Raw genomic sequence first — 17,397 nt, forward strand, 5'->3', positions numbered from 1 at the left:
CGTTCTATTTTCTTGTTTCGTTTTGAGATCAATGGTGAAGGCGCATTGCCGTCTTCTTCGCCCACCAGCCAGCCCGGTTATCGACACCGCTATATTTCACTTTTTTCTCTCCAATTTTCTTATCCATCTCTCCTCAAATTCCTCTATGGCCTCAACACAGCACACTCTAGAAGATGGACCATTTGTTCCAGTTGTGAGTGGTATTGGTTTTGCACTCAGGACAAAATGAGTACTAATAGGTTTAGCTGGACATCATTGATACCGGAACACTGTATTACAATCTTGGTACAGACAATCCTGCAAAAAGTCCTAGCACTCCCGAAGTTGCGAGAATAACCGCGGCAATTATGGAAGCAAAGTTCGCCACGCTGCACACACGCAAAATTAATGGCAGAGTTCCGGATCTCTCCATCGAACGCAAGAAGGCGTTTGGCAATGTCATTAGAGAATCGAGAAAGAAAGTTCCCAAGGAGAAACTATTTGTGTTACTCAAAATCCAAGAGCCGACGAAGAGGACCGGTTCCTTGGCTAGTAGCTTAAAATCTATGATGACTGCTAGCTTGGGCTACATGGGGCTCGATAGCGTAAACCTGTAAGACGCCTCCCCTTCTGTCTATCAATCTCTACGTGTGATTGCCGACGCATGTGCTCTAGGTATGCTAATATCAGTGTCAGTGTTGTTGTGCATAGTAATGGGTACCTCAATCCAAAAAAGGATCTCGATCCAGAAGAGGACTTCGATCCAAAAGAGTTTAAGGAGGCTTGGGCGCAGCTGAGAGAACAAATCACTGCCGAGAAAGATGGAAAAAGAAGAGCCCACTTTATTGGAGTGTCATCGGACAGTGAGACTTTCGTCCTCGTCGAACCGTCCCAAACCCCAGCCATCAATTACCAACAAGCTACGGAATCTGGTGGATTGACTACCTTGAAGCAAGCATGTGGACTTAAAGATGGACTCTTCGTGCGTCTTGCCGACATACCCTCAAATAGAACCATAATTCAGGGTGGAAAAGAGCCACTGCAGTTGTCCATAGCCGAATTGCCACAGAATAATCTCTTGGACACTCTCGTTGGGCGAAATGGGACAACATGGCATTCTCAATTTCTTCGCCGCTTGGGGATTGAATACAGTGCAAAACATGCAGCACTTGGAAAGGACAAAGAGAATAAAAACGTTGGAAATGAAACAAAGGCTGAGAAACATGACATGCTACCCCCAGATCAGTTGACACAACAGGCCAAGAAACGGAGAGCAGAGGAGGATGCAGAGAAGGAAAAACAACGCAAACAGCACGAAGCAGAGTACCGAAAGAAGGTTTTGCAAGATGAACAAAATTCCAATCAGGCAACGGAGGACAAGGACGAAACGGAGGACAAGGAGGTAGAACAAACCTTATGGTCGCCTGAAATACAGCAGGTAGTCGAGAACAAGGTCAAGTCCTTTTTTGGATGGGTTGAGAAGCCAAAGAAGGCCTAGTTCATGACAGTCTTTGTTGATAAATTGATCCACTACTCAGTAGAGCAGGAAGTATTGCCCAAATTCTTTCTGATCTACCAGTTTTACTAGCATACTTACGTATTTTGACCAGTCCTAGAGCGTATTATTTCGTGCATCATAAGCAAATGCTGAAGTACATGATTCTTGCCACCTCAAGTGATGTCAATCTTACAGCTGTCTATCGCTTACTTCACGTATCTGTTTTCACTCCATAATATTACATCATTGAAGATACTGGCTCAACCATGAACGTGGTCACACATATGAAGCCACGAGGAATTCTCCACAAAGAAATCGGGGTAGAAAGATTAGGCGAATTTCTACCTGTCACAGCGCAAGAAATTGGAGAAAACTGCTCGGTGCAAGGGTGTCGAACCACTTAGACTGTTTAATGCTATCGTGGCACGCCGCGGGAGAGACCAGGGCATCAACACTGGTCAAACTCAATCGCACTAAGACATTTAGAGCTAGTCAATTACCATCGAGCTTCAAGATGGCGTCAACGTTTTTGACCGAGATAGGCTTACAGGTAACCAGAACACTGAGTCAAATATGCGCATAAAACTCATACACCTGCTTCCGAGGCCACCTCACAGCCTCCAACAACACAGGATGTCCCGCCAACTGCGCATCAACCATGGCAAACAACCTCTTCGACCATCCCCGAAGGAACCAAAACGTCGGCTCAAGCACACACAAGAACACGGAAAAGTACGCCAACAGAACCAAGCTGTACGGATTCAGGGCGTGTATGTCGGCCATGATGTTCTCCGAGATGACGTACGGCCAGAAGAGAATCATGCCGACCTCGAGATTTGCGCCGGCATGCGCCATGAGGTAGACTGCCTTTTCGAGCTCTCTTACGGCTGTCACGTACTCTTCGCGCGCGCTGTCGTGGAGGTTTTCTGTGTAAAAGTCTAAGAGGCCTTGGATTGCTTCGAAGACGTCGGGTGGGAGTGGGGAGTTGTGGAGGGGTGGGAGCCTGTTTAGTCTGTCAGTCTTGGGAATAAGAATTTCTTGATGGCCGGTGTCGACGCACTTATATGATGGATCACTCGGGTCGATGGTCCATATTCCTGTCGCCATTGGCGCAAATTCCGTCCTTACAATTTTTGTCTGATATGGTTCGAGGATCGCACGAATCCCTCGCACAAAGATGAAGACACCCATGATATCCGGCTCGGAGTCGAGGTCCTGCCCCATCCGCACGGGCAACGAAGCGACGTAGAAGACGACGAGCGACGCGAAGCAGAAGAATGGCTTCCAGTTTGTGTCGTTAACGGTGTGAAGCTGCGTTCGGAAGCCCTCGAGGCCTGCAGTCTGATGTGACGTCGCGAGGTCGAGGTACTTGTCCCGCGCCCAGGGTATCAGATACGCCTTGTGCAGCGCCGCGATTGTGAGGATGCCGTGCATGACAAACGGGCAATCGTAGCCGATCTCGGGCATGGTGACGCGCCAGACGTGTTGCATGTCCGGGCGGACGGAGAGGCTGTTTGCGGTGACGAGCGTGAAGTGGTGCATCAACTCCAGGCCGTGGCCCCAGTGTCCGATGGACGGAGCGGGAGAATGGAGCCTGTCATGGTCGATGGCGGCGTCTAGGAAGTTGTATGGTGCTTCTGGGCTGAGGCCGTTGACAGATGGTGTTGTTGTTGATCTTTGGGGGGTGATGTTTGCTGGTGAGGTCTGTGATGCTGAGAGACTGCATGGGATGCCGTGTCTTGAGCAGTTGAAGCAGGACGGGTATGCTTCATCGCACTGGGTAAGTTCAAGCTATCAGCAAACGGACCACAGATGAAGGGACGTCCTTATCTGATTGGAGGCTAGGTTGATTGGGTCCAAATCTAAACCCCTTACCGCGTGTTCGGTACGCGGCAGCCAAGTTAGGGTAGGTAGATGAGGGAGGGAGGGCTGTCAGTGTGTCACCTACCTTGACTTTCCTCCGCTTACAGTCCCTACAGCCAGTGCGGGACTTGGTATGGGAACGACGGGTTGCCATTGGATAGGAAGATTGGGCAACGGACGAGGGATGGCCGTTCCGTCTCAGATCCTATAATGATGCAAGAAATTATCCGCGTGTAAGGTGACAATACCTTAGGTCTTTGTGATGGGTGGGTGTACGAGGGTGCGAGCGGATCTCACGCCTACAGAAGTTTGTTCAGACTGGAACCGACTACATAAAACGCAGACAGCACCTCAGTCAAATCAAGCGTGCAGAAGGGAGAGACAGGAGAGAGTACGAACACGCGGGTTTTGGCCATAGAGAATAAGAATAAAGAAGGTTGATGGAAGATTGTGGACACGGGGCAATCCGCCAGCCGACGGCTTTACAGTTGTCAGTCAGAGTTCGATGTGGTTGCGAAGCAGAGATGCGGGAATACGAAGCGAGCAATGCGAATACTCGCAATTGCGGAGCCCCGCTCCTTAGTAAAGTGGATCTTCCGGCGCTTGACATGCACGGCCCACCGTTCCCGGGTGCCCAAAAGCGTCCGGATCCCGGCGTCTTTCGTCAGCCCCTGCGCCCGGTAGGGACGCCAAGTCGTACTGGGACAATCGTGATTGGTCCCGTACTCAATACGTCTTTGTACGGCCGGGTCAAGCCCACTGTCCAAATTTCTTCGAGAATTCCTTCCAGCAGATTTGACTGAGGAGAGACAAACGCTCGGGACGCAGAGAGGGGCGCAGTGATACTCGCATCCCAGGCAGACAGAATACAGAAAGAAGCACTACTGGCCGGTAGACCCTAAGATTGGCGAACGGTGCGCCAAGGGTCCTTCTAACTTGCCGTTTGTGAGCTGTACTGGTATCTTTTGCGTGGCTGAGTCTAAGGGGGTGGAATACGATTGAACCGATTTGTTTATTGGATGAACCACACAACGTGGACCATTGCCGTCCTAAAGCGAAAAGCACATAAGCATAATCCGTTTCGCTGCCTTGAACCTTGAGATAGTCCCATCATCATACCTTCTTTACCTAGAACGACACTCAGCGAGCGGAACAGCCTGCATCGAAGTCCCAGGAACGTTCCTTTCGATTTCATCTGGATCTTCCCCGACCCTCTTTTCCTTGAACGGCCAGCTGCTGTACTTCTATCGATCCATAGTCAACAACCGAAAGGCTCCTCTCCATCTCGTTCTCGTAAAGTGCCACGATCGCAAACATGGCACGAGGCTGTACCCCCGACTATGTCAACGCCGAATGGTCGTTCTACCGTTTCGAGCCTTCCACAGCAGCGGCGGTGTTCTTCTGCGTCGTCTTTGTTCTCACTACTGGTCTTCACATCTTCCAACTCATCAGAACCAAGACATGGTACATGACGGCCTTCGTCATCGGTGGACTGTGTAAGTGCTCTGAAGAGAACATCATGTCCGTCCCTTGCCTATGGCCTGATCATGAGCTTACACCATTCTCCGCACAGGTGAAGTGGTTGGATACGCTGCAAGAGCGCAAAACACGACACAAGAGCCCGGATGCTGGACTCTCGGCCCCTACATCATCCAGAATGTCCTTCTCCTCATCGCTCCGGCCCTCATGGCAGCCTCCATCTACATGATCCTAGGTCGCATCATCATGTTGACCGACGGAGAGAGCCATGCCTTGATCAAGAGACGCTTTCTGACCAAGATCTTCGTTTCTGGAGACGTCCTTTCGCTCCTGATGCAGTCCAGTGGTATGTGCATTTGCCCTTTTTGGCCAACCTGTAGTAGTCGGCCATCACTAACGCGCGTGGTACAGGTGGTGGTATGATGGCGTCCGGCGCAAGCATGATGGATATTGGCGAGAAGGTCATCATCATCGGCCTCTTCATTCAGCTCGCCGTCTTTGGCTTCTTCATCGTCGTGGCCGCCCTCTTCCACCGCAGGATGTTGCTTGTTCCGACCGCAAAGTCTCACCAGCCCGAGATCCGCTGGCGCTACTACCTCCTGACGCTCTACGTCACCAGCGTTCTGATCTGGGTGCGTAGTGTCTTCCGAGTCATCGAGTACCTGAAGGGCAATAAGGGCCACCTGATGACCAACGAAGCGTACGTCTACGTCTTTGACGCGACGCTCATGTTCCTCGTCATGGTGTGGATGAACTGGTTCCACCCGAGCGAGATCGGTCTCCTGCTTCGCGGCGAGCCACCCCTCAAGAACGGACTCGAGCTCGTGATGATGAACAGAAAGTTTGGAAAGATCCAGAACGAGAACAGCGGCATGAGCGCTTAGGGAACCGATCGAGAAGAAGCTCTCAGGACTTGGGGCCGGGTACTTGGTAGGCGCGGGTGAAGGCGCTTGATTTCAGAGAGCCTTTCAGGATAGACTGCATCTGTAGATTCAGTTAGTACGTTTCTGGGATGGCCCAGGCCATGCCCATTGTTTGAAGGATTTCATTTGTTGGAATAGAGGTTGTTTGGAAAAGGCCGATGGAACTCGCGCGACGGAAGACGCGATCGAGAATGCAGCAGGATGACAGCAGCCATAGATTTGTGGTTAATATTGATTCAAGATGGAGAGCATGTCTCATTCTTGGGTATAGCGTTGCATGTGAAGATTCAGACATTCCAGAGCCATGATGACGAGGTTGACAAAGTTGATGTTCTGGGTAGGTAGGTAATGTGAAAGAACGCCTAACGCAATGGGAGAAGTCCAGGGGGTCGGGGTGTCTTATCGTTATCGGAGCTCAAAACTGATAAGATAAGATACGCGAGGCGAACGCACAGGTCAGTGACCTTCCACGGCGGGGCGGACGATCTGCAGGAAGTGCACCCGGAGCCGAATAAAGGCATGATCGGCGATATCAACCCCGCATAAGCTTGCTGATACGTTGGAGCTCCAGCGGGCCTCAAGGTGCGGCTGCCGCCTACCTCAGCAATCAACCTCTCCTGACGAGTCACCCAAGGTGCCAGCCTGAGGTAACTACGGAGTAAGGCCATCTTTCTAACCGCTTCATTCCTCTCGCCTGGACGCAGAAACGACTGAGGGCGGTTGTCATCTTACAGCATCAACAGCAGCGCAATAATCATCAACCTGAGGCCCGACGATTGCCTTATCTGCCCTGCCTTTCGCAAGCCGCCGGCGTCAGGCTGCACCTACCTGAGGCTCTATCCGGCAGCCCCATCCGCGTCACCTCCACGTCTCGCATCGTCTCACCGGCATTAGTAACAATATTCTGCTTCCGCCAACCTCTCTTTTTTACGAACACGACATAGCTTGTATGCATGCGCACCGTCTCAATACTCTTGTGATAAAGTATTAGGTAGTTAGAGTGTCACTTCCCTCAATGTCTCATCTCACCGTCATGTTTATCAAATGCTAACATTCTGAAGCACATTTTCTAGCTGACCGATACCATTACTCTCTACGTTCGATTCGCTAGCAAGACCAGCCGATCCTAATACGATCCCGAATACATGATGGCCGGACCCCAAAGCCCAGCCAAGCAGGGGTTGGAAGAGTGGGAGGAGATTGCCGACGACTACTCTGTCGTCTCACTCTCATCCGATGACGAGGACGGTAGTGCCCCTCTCACAACGACAACCACAGCCAACAAGCCATCTTCGACTGTTGGAACGCTAAAGAATGCCGCTGCCGGTTCTTTGGCGACTGAAGACGCGAGCTCTTCTCGCCTGACTTCTGCCAAGCAAGCATCTAGTTCAACAGCAGCAGCAGGCAGCGATCAGCCACCAAGGCGAGACCTCCTAGATTTACTTGGGAACTCCCTCCTACCCAATGAGGCCATTCAGCCAATCTGGACTTCATACCAGACTAAGCAGCAAACTCCAACGCCGCCACTGAAACCAAGCAACGGCAAGGAAATCGAGGGGTTGAATCGAGATATCGGCCGCCTAACAATGGGCAACGAGGACGCCGACGAGGTTGACTCATCGAGTAAACCAGAAGGCACCTTGGGCGAAACCCTGGACTTGGACGACTCCTCGATGAATCCTACCATCATCAGCCAGAAGCTAGAGTCTCTTGGCGAATACCTCCTTGACACATTCAATCGGACCAGCAAGGAGTTGACTGGCTTTGACAAGGCGCCGGCTATCGCCAACAGTTGTCAAGCTCTCATGGCGAACATCAATGATCTTCGTCCCATACTCGCTGATTATGCATCTCGGTGGGACGCGAATGTTGAGAAGGAAATCCCGCTCGATCCCAGTGTCACGCTCTGGATGGATTCTTTGCGTACTGTTCTTGCAAGGCTTCGGAGAAAAGCCAGAGCCTGGCCGCAGCATCCGGCAAGCGAAGAGGCAAGGATCCGTGCGAGCTTGAACAAGTATGCTGCTGCACTGGACAAGCAGGACAAGCAGATGCAAGAGTTTCTGCCCATTATACAAGCGTAAGTCATCGTCTCCCGGCATCGTCGTCCTCGTCACTAACTGTTATCAAGCGACTTCAACACCTACCGGACACAGGACATGCAATTTCCGGTAGAAAACACGGAAGATTCCGCCAACAGCTCTGCACGTTCAGGCCGTATACCGACACGTCCCACGTCTCGTCTTGCCCAAGTTCGAGACGCCCTGTACGCACTCAAGGATCAAGTTCAAAATACGATTCATGTCCTCGCTATCAGCCACCACTTCCTTCCCCAGACTGCCTCGGAGACTGCTGTAGCTGTTGTTCAGTGCCTGAGGTCTACTGTCAACGCCGCGTCCCTCGCCCTGACCAACAACGGCTCGGAATGGCTCGAGAGTGACTCTGGTAGAGCTCATATTGGGTTGCTGTCTCATGCCGAGTTCAGCAATCTGGACCCCGCGATGCTGCGGGACTACGCAGCGCGACTGAAGCAGATCTGCGACCTCGTATCCGACCCGAATAGTCATCAGCGTTGGACTGAGGAGATGATTAAGGACCATTATATCTACATGTTGGTTGAACAGGAGCAACTTGATGCTCTCCATAACATCGCCTCTGCACTCGAGGAGATGTTGCTACCACAACACATGAAGACCAAGACCGAGTTTGATGATTTCTTGAAGGAGATGTAATGATTTCGCAACAGGAGACAACAGAACCAAGTGGACTACAGATTTATGACATGGAACAGCGGGCTGGCATTGGGAACTATGAGCGCAGCTTTGAGCGGGAACGTAATGATTTTTAGGATTGGATGGCGTCATGAGTGACGGGTTTTGATGAACAGCGAACCAAGATGGACACGGAAGCTTCCACATGAACTTGACAGAATGTATTGTTCCTTCGGCCGTATGACTCAATAAAGTCTCGAGTATCAATGGCGCAACTCTCCTGTGTGAAACAAGTTTCTCTCACATATCCATGAAGGCTTTTGCCTTATCTTGAAGTACTTGGGATTTACCATATCTCCGGCTTCTGCTTCACGATGGTGGTGATAACGACACCATTTGAACGCGTAGAATAGAGCTACTTGTCTAGGTCACCTCTTACCGTCGATAATTGTGAATGGTCCAAAACTTATTGCCATGTAGCTTGTCATCATTCAAAAAACGCTGGTGTTTCAACGTTTGAATAGAGAAGCCCTGTACAGGTTCACTGTCAAGCTTAAAGGGCTTAGAGCAGCACGTGGGGCGGTTATTTTGGTCATTTTCCCCAGACGCCGATTCCGCACGAGCCGCCTTCCAGAAAAGGACCCCTAAAACTGCATCTTCCTTAACCCTTGTTCTTAAGTGGGCCTAAACTGGAATAATCAGGCCATTTTCCAAAAAGTTTGCCCGCAGAATCTGTCTTTTTACAACTCTCAAAAGGGAAGAATTCTGGTAGAAATTTCATTTTCTTCGGTTTTGTTTTGATCAAGTCCAGTCAGCCCCGTCAAATTAGTCGCCATGCCTCCGAAAAAGATTGAAGTTGTCAAGGACAATGTCGTGGCGTTTGGCAGGGTCAGCAAGAACCTCAAGATGGGGTGCGTCGGCCTGCCCAACGTGGGCAAGTCGAGTCTGTTCAACCTCTTGACCGAGCAGAGCGCCGCTGCGGAGAATTACCCCTTTTGTACGATTGAGCCCAACGAGGCGAGATGTGCTGTTCCCGACGCTCGATATGTAAGTTGACAGTCGAGATACGAAAAGATTGCCTATTAAAAAGGGTCACCTACCTTACTTGAATATGTGGCTGAAACGTGGGCATTGTGTGTGTAGGACTTTTTGTGTGACCTCTGGAAGCCGCCTTCCATGTACCCCGCGTATCTGCAGGTCACCGACATTGCTGGCTTGATCAAGGGTGCTTCGACGGGAGCGGGACTTGGAAATGCTTTCTTGTCTCATATCCAGGCTGTTGATGGCATGTTCCACATTGTCAGGTACTGTAACTATCATCTGTGACTGAAATGCTACATCTCGATGAGCTGTGACTGACTTGGGTTGTGTAATAGAGCATTTGACAACGACGAGGTTTTGCACGTGGATGACTCGGTTGATCCCGTCCGTGACTTGGGTTAGTCCATGCAACTCTGGCACGTCTCTCAAGTTGAGGAAACTGACTGGACCGTTATATAGAAACTATTCAAAATGAGCTTTGCAAGAAGGATCTTGGTATGTTTTATTCTGTCAAAATCTGGTTCACTCGGCTTACACCTTTCTCAGACATTCTGGCCAAGACCATCGTCGCCGAGGAGCTGATCGTCAAGAAGGCAGGAGGCAAGTACAAGATGCTGCCCCTCTTCACAGAGACAACGACAAAGATCCAAGCTGTAAGTCCAAACTTTCCAGGCTCCAATCTCCAGCCGTTTCGACCACGCAACATAAGGTACTTACACACGTAAACCAGATGCTGGAGAAGAACACCCCAGTCCGCGACGGAAGCTGGACCCCCGCCGAAATTGCCCTCATCAACGAAAAGATGTCCCTCATCACCACCAAGCCTGTCATCTACCTCGTCAACCTGACAATGAAGGACTACCTCCGCCAAAAGAGCAAGTACCTCCCCTCCATCGCCAAGTGGGTCACCGAGCACGGCGGCGTCCCGCGCGACATCATCCCCTTCTCCGTCGAGTTCGAGGAGAAGCTGCACAGCTTGAAAGACGACCCGGCCGCGCGGGAGGAGTTCCTCAAGGAGAGCAAGGTCAAGTCCAAGTTGGATAAGATTGTGACGGAAGGCTTCACGAAGCTTGGATTGCAGTATTACTTCACTGGTATGTTTAATCTTTTTGCTGGCTCTGGGTGACCATACTAAACTTTCTATCAGCGGGTGAGAAGGAAATCAGATGTTGGACGATTCCGAGAAATTGCCTTGCTCCGCAAGCTGCCGGCGCCATCCACAGCGACTTTGAGAGGGGCTTCATCAAGGCTGAAGTCGTTGCCTACCAAGACTTCTACGACCTCTGCGAGGGCGGCAAGTCCATGGGTCCCATCAAGGCTGCTGGCAAGTACCGTCAGGAAGGAAAGTCATATGTGAGTTATACCTGGTTTACTTCCCAAAAGGCTGGCACACGCTGACGCTCTTTTCTTTGCTTATAGGTTGTTCAAGATGGTGATATTATTCATTTCCAATTCAGTAAGTTGAAGACTGGTCAAAGTGCGGTTAGTGATGATCTGAAGAGTGCTGACTATGTGTCTTTCTAGACGTTGGAAACAAGAAATAGAGTTTCTTCCTTGAAGTTCGTGGGCAACAGAGGTTTAGGTAAACGGGTTCGGCTACTAGTTGGTTACTCTCTCAGCTTAAAATGTTCCTATAGACTTTAGAGATACCATTGCAACTGTCCATTCGATGTCCCTGTATCTCTTAGCTTATCATAATCCTGAGATTGACCTGTCTACGTGAAGTACTCTCGCGCGCCAGTTTAACCCTGGCCGCCTTAGCGGTCTATGACCTTTGCTCCCTCTCATATGATACGAGATTGGTCCCTTCCTAGCATTCTAGGCACTGGTGAAAGCAGAATCCGAGCTATGGACAAGGTTGTGTTCACAAAATGAGATACGTATGTTGAACGAAACATCACGGCGTCGTGGCAAGGTGAGTCACATTGATCAAAAAGAGAATCCTTGTATTGTTACGATCAACCTTCCAGATCTACAATGACCTATCGGCCTGAGCATAGAAACGATCGAGGTGCGTTTTCCGAATTCAAGCGTCTTCTCCTTAGAACTTGAGACCGGCCTCGGCCTTCTGGAGACCGAACTATGGGATCATTAGCTAGTGAACACAAAAAGTGCGATGCATTTGTTTGACACGTACCTTCTTGAGGCGGATGGCGTTGATGGTGATGAAGCCAGACTGTCACAACTCGTTAGTATACAAGTTTCTTCGATCGATTCTGAGGATGGCCTTCTTACGGTCTCGGAGGGGTCGAAGGTGGTGAGAGAGTCCATGGAAGCATCCTCCTCGGAGTAGAGCTTCTCGTCGGACTTGCGACCCAGGCAGTAAGCGTTGCCCTTGTACAGGCGGAGGCGGACCTCGCCGTTGACCTAGAAAGATCACTGTCAGCTACCACACAATCACCTTAAGAGGATTGAATTCTCCATACACGCTGCTGGGAGTGGTCCAGGGACGCTGTCGACACGGTTAGCTTTCGGCTGTCTTCATCAATTGTAGGTAATCTTGGACTTACGCTGCAAGAACTCGCGCTCAGGGCTGAAGTAGGAGCCGTTGTACAGGCACTCCGACCATTGCTTGGACAGCAAGTCGCGGTAGGCGCGAACCTTACCATCCAGGACGAGACCCTCGAGGGAAATGTGAGCCAGACGAAGGATAGTCATGGCGGGAGAGTCGTAGCAGCCACGGCTCTTCAGGCCGATCATGCTGATGTCCAAGTCAGTTTGAGTTTCATCATCAAGGAGAGCAGTTTTCTATACCGGTTCTCGACGATATCCTACGTCTAGTGTTAGTTCACACATTCTTCAAGCAGCGTGGTAAAGTTCGAGGAGTGAAAAAACTCACAATGCGGCCGACGGCGTGCTCCTTGCCAATGGCGGTGAGCAGGGCGAAGAGCTCGACATCGTCGGTGGCAGTCTGCTGAGGAGTGACAACCTTGACGGGAATACCCTTGTCAAAGTGAATGGTGATGTCGAGGGGGGTATCGGGAGCCTTCAGGGGGGAGACAGTCTTGGTCCACATGTCCTCGGGAGGGGTGACATCGGGGTCCTCGAGCATGCCAGCCTCGTACGAGCAGTGGGCTTTTCATGTCAGCAGAAGTACTTTTTTCTTCCGAGATGGGGTGAAATACCGAAGTTGTCATCCTATGTCTAGTCAGCACATGGCCGTAAGTTCTTGGAGTTGGTGAAGGAAGGGGGATTTCTTACCATAGAGTAGGGCTTAGCCTTGGTGCTGGTGACGGGGATGCCTGAACAATGTTTTAGTAAATAATCAACGAGATGAGCAAAGCTAGCTTACCCTTCTCGGCCGCGTAGTCAAGGAGGTCGTTGCGTCCCTGTAGCGCAAAGACGTCAGCGGCGATACTCGCAACACAATGCGAGTTCAGCTAGAATAGCGACACCAAAGACTTACCTGGAAGCGGTTGAAGAAGGTAGGGTCTGGACAAGTTCGTTAGCCAGGAAAAGGTTACTACATAGACATTGATTTACGTACCACGCCACGGGGCAATGACCTTGATCTCGGGGTTGATTGTGTAGAAAGCAAGCTCTGTTTCCCGTTAGTATTTAAGGGTCAATTGTCGATGAACAGGCCAGCAGTCTTACCGAAACGAACTTGGTCGTTACTTTTCAACAATGTCAGCAGTCAGGCTCACGCGAGACACATGCTTCCAAAAGCGTTCGATCACTTACCCCTTGCCGGTCTGCGAGCAGAGTTAGCCAAGAGTTAAAAGGAGTTGGATTTGTCCATTACTTACGCAGCCGTGGGAAACGAATTGGCAGCTTGCGATATCATGTCAGTTCAATCCTCCCAAATGGGATGTCCAGTTCAGCTCACCCAGTGGCGGCGGCAGCCTTCATCTGACCCCGGGCAATGATGGGGCGGGCCAGACTGGTACCTGCGGAGGAGATGAGCATTTGAATGTCTTCGGTCGCTGAATAAGCTTACCGAGAAGGTACTGGTCCTCGTAGATGGCGTTCTACAATGTGCAGGTGGTCGTGAGCCAATTGGCATAGTTGAAGCTGTACATCCGGTTTTACTTACGCACTGAACAGCCTTCCAGCAGATCCTGACATGATGTTAGCCGTGTAGCATTCACATGGATTCCATGATTACTCACTCCTCAACGAACTCGCGCTTGAGATCGTCAATGATCATCTAGGATGGCTTGTTAGTGACGGTCTTCAGGATGCGTGGTGGCAGCTTGTAAATATAATGTTCACATACCTTCTCAGCACCGATCTGAAGAGCTGTTTGGTTGACAGCATTAGCTCACTGGATCGAATGGTTCCATGCCTAGATATATCGATGGGAGCGGGGGATTGCAACGAACCCTTCTGCTCAACAGCAGCCCAGTCTAGTATTCGGTTAGCTTTGGCGTAGAAATACAGAGCACATGGCTACTCACCCTCTTCCTGTCCAACATTGGCGAGGTAGCAACTGTTTCCATGTTAGACTGGCAGTCATCCAAACTGACGCCTGCCATTACAGACGGCCGAGAAGCACATACACAACGGAGTATCTGAATACCAAGTTAGCTTTGACTTGCCAAACGTCCGTCTTAGGTCAATGACTTACCCCTGCTCCAAGAGCCAGGCCAGAATAGTGCTGGTATCAAGACCACCTGAGTAGCTATAAAGTATTGATTAGCATCAATATCCATTATTGTTTCTTCCTCCATGCCGCTGTATCTCTAAGAACAGCTTCGCAGTAATATTCCAGCCATCATGTGGCTGAAGATCATTGTGGCTCAATGAGGCACGTGATAGCCAAAAACCTTGTCCGGCAGAACTTCGCTCCACAAAACTTTTGGGACCGACTTTCGCAGGGCCAGGCGCGCGGCCCTTGAAATTGGAGGAAGGAGGGGCAGAACACTTACGCCAAGCAGACCTTTCCCTTCTCGCCGGCCATTTTGTCAATGATGCTGTAGGGGGTTTGGGGGAAATCAATTGGGGTTTTGCGGAACAGAGGAAGTTTGCGTCGAAACAATTGACCGGATGAAGAGCTGGAAAGATTGTTGTTGGTACTTCTGAGAAAAAAAAGTAAAAGAGGTGAGTGACGGCATGGGCCAATTAATTCTGTGTGAGTCAATGGGAGGTGGGATGGGCAGCGCTGTTTGGCGGGGGGGAGAATTAGCGGCGCTAAGTTTTTCCTGGGTATCTTATCTGTGGAGTCACAGGTCCCGGTCCCCGTCCCGATGTCGGGTCACGCTTCCAGCTGTGACCACACTCCAGTTGTCAACGCCCTTTAGGTCTGGTCAGCATGTGGAGCCCCGGAATGAGATCCACTCATCGGCACAGGATAAACCCATCGGGCATTTCAAGATACCAGGGCAGGCCTGCGTGCAGCTCATCTGCTCCGACTTCTTGACGTGTGGGAGCGTGGGGCGGTGAGCGATGCGGCCGCACTAGCAGCTGATTGTTGAGAGCACACTTTGGGCCTCGTCGGTCACGCCGTTCCTGAGTGTCTGCCCTGCTCAATTTGACTGCCGCAAGGCCATCCGTGGCTCAAGCATAAGTTCTGGCCCTGCCGTGAAAGAATGGCTTACAACATCATCAATGGTCTGCTTTTGAACAGGTAGAATTTGGTCAGCATTGTTGCGACCCCCCCGCAATTATCTTCATTGTTGAGAGCTGGCGACAGTGGCGATGCCTGGGATCTGGAAGAAGACGAAGACGTAATCAGGCAGACTTAGAGTCGCCTGCCGCTGCCGCTATAGCTCGGAATCGTGGCAACGCTGAGACCATTCGGGGTCGGACCTAGAAGTGAAGTTGCACGGCACTTGTGTGGGAGTTCGATGGCACCCGGATCGTAGCTGCTCAGTCCCCAGCAGTATAGTCGGGGTTGCCCATGCCAATATCTTCCTTCTACCACTTCGAGACAATGACTCCGAGGAGTCCCTGAGAGCAGCTTTCCAAGTGAGCTAGCTAGAAGCACTAATGCCACATATGTCACTCACCAGCGATGTTCTTGAGATCAGACCACAGGAGAAGCTCTGATGGCGAGAATGGGCATAACAAGAACAGCTGCTAGGCTATCAGTGAACAAACCGGATTGAGTTGTTTGTAGTAACATAGAAGTCAATCAGAGCTAATAGTCCCATGGATGGTTTCAATTTGGTCACGGGTAAGAAAGTATGCGGCTCGTTACATGGCCGCCGCACGCCGAAGCACATTTGTCAGTCAGGGACCTGTCATTGGCCGTACTTCTCTTGAAGCCCAACTAAGGAAGGCTGGCAAGAATCATGAGATATAGCAGTCCGCTCATTTGGATAGAGTGAGACTCGAAAGCTTGAATCATCATCCAGCATGTGTGGATAACTTCATAGTATTGCCGGTACATTTGCAAGTATTTCACTCATTACGTAGAATTATGAGGCATTCTTGAACTTTGGAACCTCCAGCATGGACTGAAGACAATGGATCTTGTACTTTCAATAGGTCTTCGAGACTTGGAGCTTGACACTGGCCTCTACAGTTCGTCGACTAGTAAATTACGACAGGATTCGATAAATCGCATAGGTTTCTATCCAGATACGGTAGGGTTTACCAACCAAACTTCAAAAATGATTCACCTGAATCACTGAGTCAGTTCCAATGCCCCTAGAGGTTCAAATCATCGACCACTATTCAATCCGTATATGATTCCCATCTCCCAATGGGTAGTCTTCCGAAGTGCATTCCAGAGTCCCTGGCATGAACGTCTAGCAGTCACGCAGCTTTGAACGACTATCCATACTCCCATCTTTCAACATGTCGAACAACATTATCTACCTCCCAACATTTCCTGGTTTCCTTGCTCACTTGAAGTCATCTGATACTCGTAACCGCCTACTGGCTTCTTGCATTACCACATGGCACGGCCTTGGTACAACTAAGCTGCAAGTCAAAGACTCTCAAACTTGTAGATGCGTACCAGGTTCGTGTTCGCCCTCGAGGCACATAGTTCGGATACCTTCAGATGTAGAGTAACTAGAGTTGGGCATACTAGTTACCTTTTTCATCCATTCACATTAATCAGACCCTTGACGGTTGCTTATTAGACCTATTTCCCCTCCTTACCTAAATAGTCACTTACACAAAAAACACATTCCAACGGTGTATAGATTCGGAAAGAAAATAAGCTCTTGGAATACCGGAAATGTCTATTGAAATGTGTTCTCGATCACAGCAAGAAGGTATGTTCAATATAGGGAAATACATTAATTTTATACTATTAGTATCCTTATTATAGGGTAGTTAGTTCGAACCGTAGTTAACGAAGAGATTAATTAAACTATATAAATATCTACGTAATAGGTATAAAAAGGAGGTTCTAACCGTAGGTTAGGCTAGTTACGATAATTATAAATAGGGCCCCTAATTAGCCCTTATATAGTTAGCTATATACCGCGGTCGAATTAGACTTCTAATCCGATACTAACTTTCTCTTTCTTTTATTAATTTAATTACTATAGTTAGAGGTATAATTCGACCTCGGGCCCGTTTACTAAGTCGTCTCCTTTTCCCCCTTTTCTCTACTCTTTTTATATAACTTATCCCTCTATTCATATAATAACTTTTTTACTACTTACGAATTACTCTAATCCCTTATTTAGTACTACTTTTATAAAAGCGTCTACGAGGTTATTTTTATTATTAATCTAACGAATCTCGAGTATCTCGCGCCTTTTATACGATTACCTAAGGGCTATAATATCGATTATAAGCCTCTTTTCCTTCGTCGTTCCTATTTTAATAAAGTATTTATATAGCGAGTAAGAATCGGTATAAATAACTATTAAAATAGGTAAAAGGCTAATTTAATTAGTAATCTTCCTTAGCGTTATTAAAATCGCATAGGAGAGGTTAATACCGTTAATTATACCGTAAACCTCTAATATTAATATACTTCTTATTACCCGCTTACTTTTAG

The 17,397-nt window shown here is 49.5% G+C and overlaps 7 protein-coding genes across 7 annotated transcripts; 5 read left to right on the forward strand and 2 right to left on the reverse strand.

Moving 5' to 3' along the window:
• Positions 1-145: 145 nt before the first annotated feature.
• CLUP02_13389 (uncharacterized protein) lies at positions 146-596 on the forward strand (the record flags this gene model as incomplete). Its single annotated transcript, XM_049292328.1, has 2 exons — positions 146-193; positions 246-596. 2 exons carry the CDS (start codon positions 146-148, stop codon positions 594-596), a joined length of 399 nt encoding a protein of 132 aa, XP_049149474.1.
• Positions 597-1,207: 611 nt separating this feature from the next.
• Positions 1,208-1,477, forward strand: CLUP02_13390 (uncharacterized protein; the record flags this gene model as incomplete). The annotated part of the gene is made up of 1 exon (XM_049292329.1): positions 1,208-1,477. One exon carries the CDS (start codon positions 1,208-1,210, stop codon positions 1,475-1,477), a length of 270 nt encoding a protein of 89 aa, XP_049149475.1.
• Positions 1,478-1,825: 348 nt separating this feature from the next.
• On the reverse strand, positions 1,826-4,624 carry CLUP02_13391 (uncharacterized protein; the record flags this gene model as incomplete). Its single annotated transcript, XM_049292330.1, has 10 exons — positions 1,826-1,950; positions 1,978-2,039; positions 2,088-2,480; positions 2,538-3,268; positions 3,426-3,545; positions 3,617-3,639; positions 3,736-3,820; positions 3,877-4,039; positions 4,101-4,435; positions 4,568-4,624. 10 exons carry the CDS (start codon positions 4,622-4,624, stop codon positions 1,826-1,828), a joined length of 2,094 nt encoding a protein of 697 aa, XP_049149476.1.
• Positions 4,625-4,655: 31 nt separating this feature from the next.
• CLUP02_13392 (RTM1) lies at positions 4,656-5,703 on the forward strand (the record flags this gene model as incomplete). The annotated part of the gene is made up of 3 exons (XM_049292331.1): positions 4,656-4,836; positions 4,893-5,165; positions 5,231-5,703. The coding sequence occupies 3 exons, from the start codon at positions 4,656-4,658 to the stop codon at positions 5,701-5,703; spliced, it is 927 nt and encodes a 308-aa protein (XP_049149477.1).
• Positions 5,704-6,887: 1,184 nt separating this feature from the next.
• On the forward strand, positions 6,888-8,471 carry CLUP02_13393 (uncharacterized protein; the record flags this gene model as incomplete). Its single annotated transcript, XM_049292332.1, has 2 exons — positions 6,888-7,819; positions 7,871-8,471. 2 exons carry the CDS (start codon positions 6,888-6,890, stop codon positions 8,469-8,471), a joined length of 1,533 nt encoding a protein of 510 aa, XP_049149478.1.
• Positions 8,472-9,284: 813 nt separating this feature from the next.
• Positions 9,285-11,035, forward strand: CLUP02_13394 (GTP-binding protein YchF; the record flags this gene model as incomplete). Its single annotated transcript, XM_049292333.1, has 9 exons — positions 9,285-9,497; positions 9,594-9,754; positions 9,827-9,888; positions 9,951-9,986; positions 10,038-10,144; positions 10,222-10,585; positions 10,696-10,844; positions 10,911-10,947; positions 11,016-11,035. The coding sequence occupies 9 exons, from the start codon at positions 9,285-9,287 to the stop codon at positions 11,033-11,035; spliced, it is 1,149 nt and encodes a 382-aa protein (XP_049149479.1).
• Positions 11,036-11,582: 547 nt separating this feature from the next.
• On the reverse strand, positions 11,583-14,394 carry CLUP02_13395 (argininosuccinate synthase; the record flags this gene model as incomplete). Its single annotated transcript, XM_049292334.1, has 19 exons — positions 11,583-11,858; positions 11,918-11,943; positions 12,002-12,192; positions 12,246-12,262; positions 12,331-12,549; positions 12,693-12,733; positions 12,784-12,820; positions 12,898-12,923; positions 12,979-13,032; positions 13,176-13,186; positions 13,321-13,381; positions 13,432-13,462; positions 13,528-13,552; positions 13,604-13,641; positions 13,711-13,733; positions 13,817-13,840; positions 13,892-13,923; positions 14,062-14,115; positions 14,363-14,394. 19 exons carry the CDS (start codon positions 14,392-14,394, stop codon positions 11,583-11,585), a joined length of 1,218 nt encoding a protein of 405 aa, XP_049149480.1.
• Positions 14,395-17,397: the final 3,003 nt, after the last annotated feature.

Source organism: Colletotrichum lupini, chromosome 7, assembly GCF_023278565.1.
Source record: "Colletotrichum lupini chromosome 7, complete sequence".
In the NCBI taxonomy this organism is placed as follows: Eukaryota; Fungi; Ascomycota; class Sordariomycetes; order Glomerellales; family Glomerellaceae; genus Colletotrichum; species Colletotrichum lupini.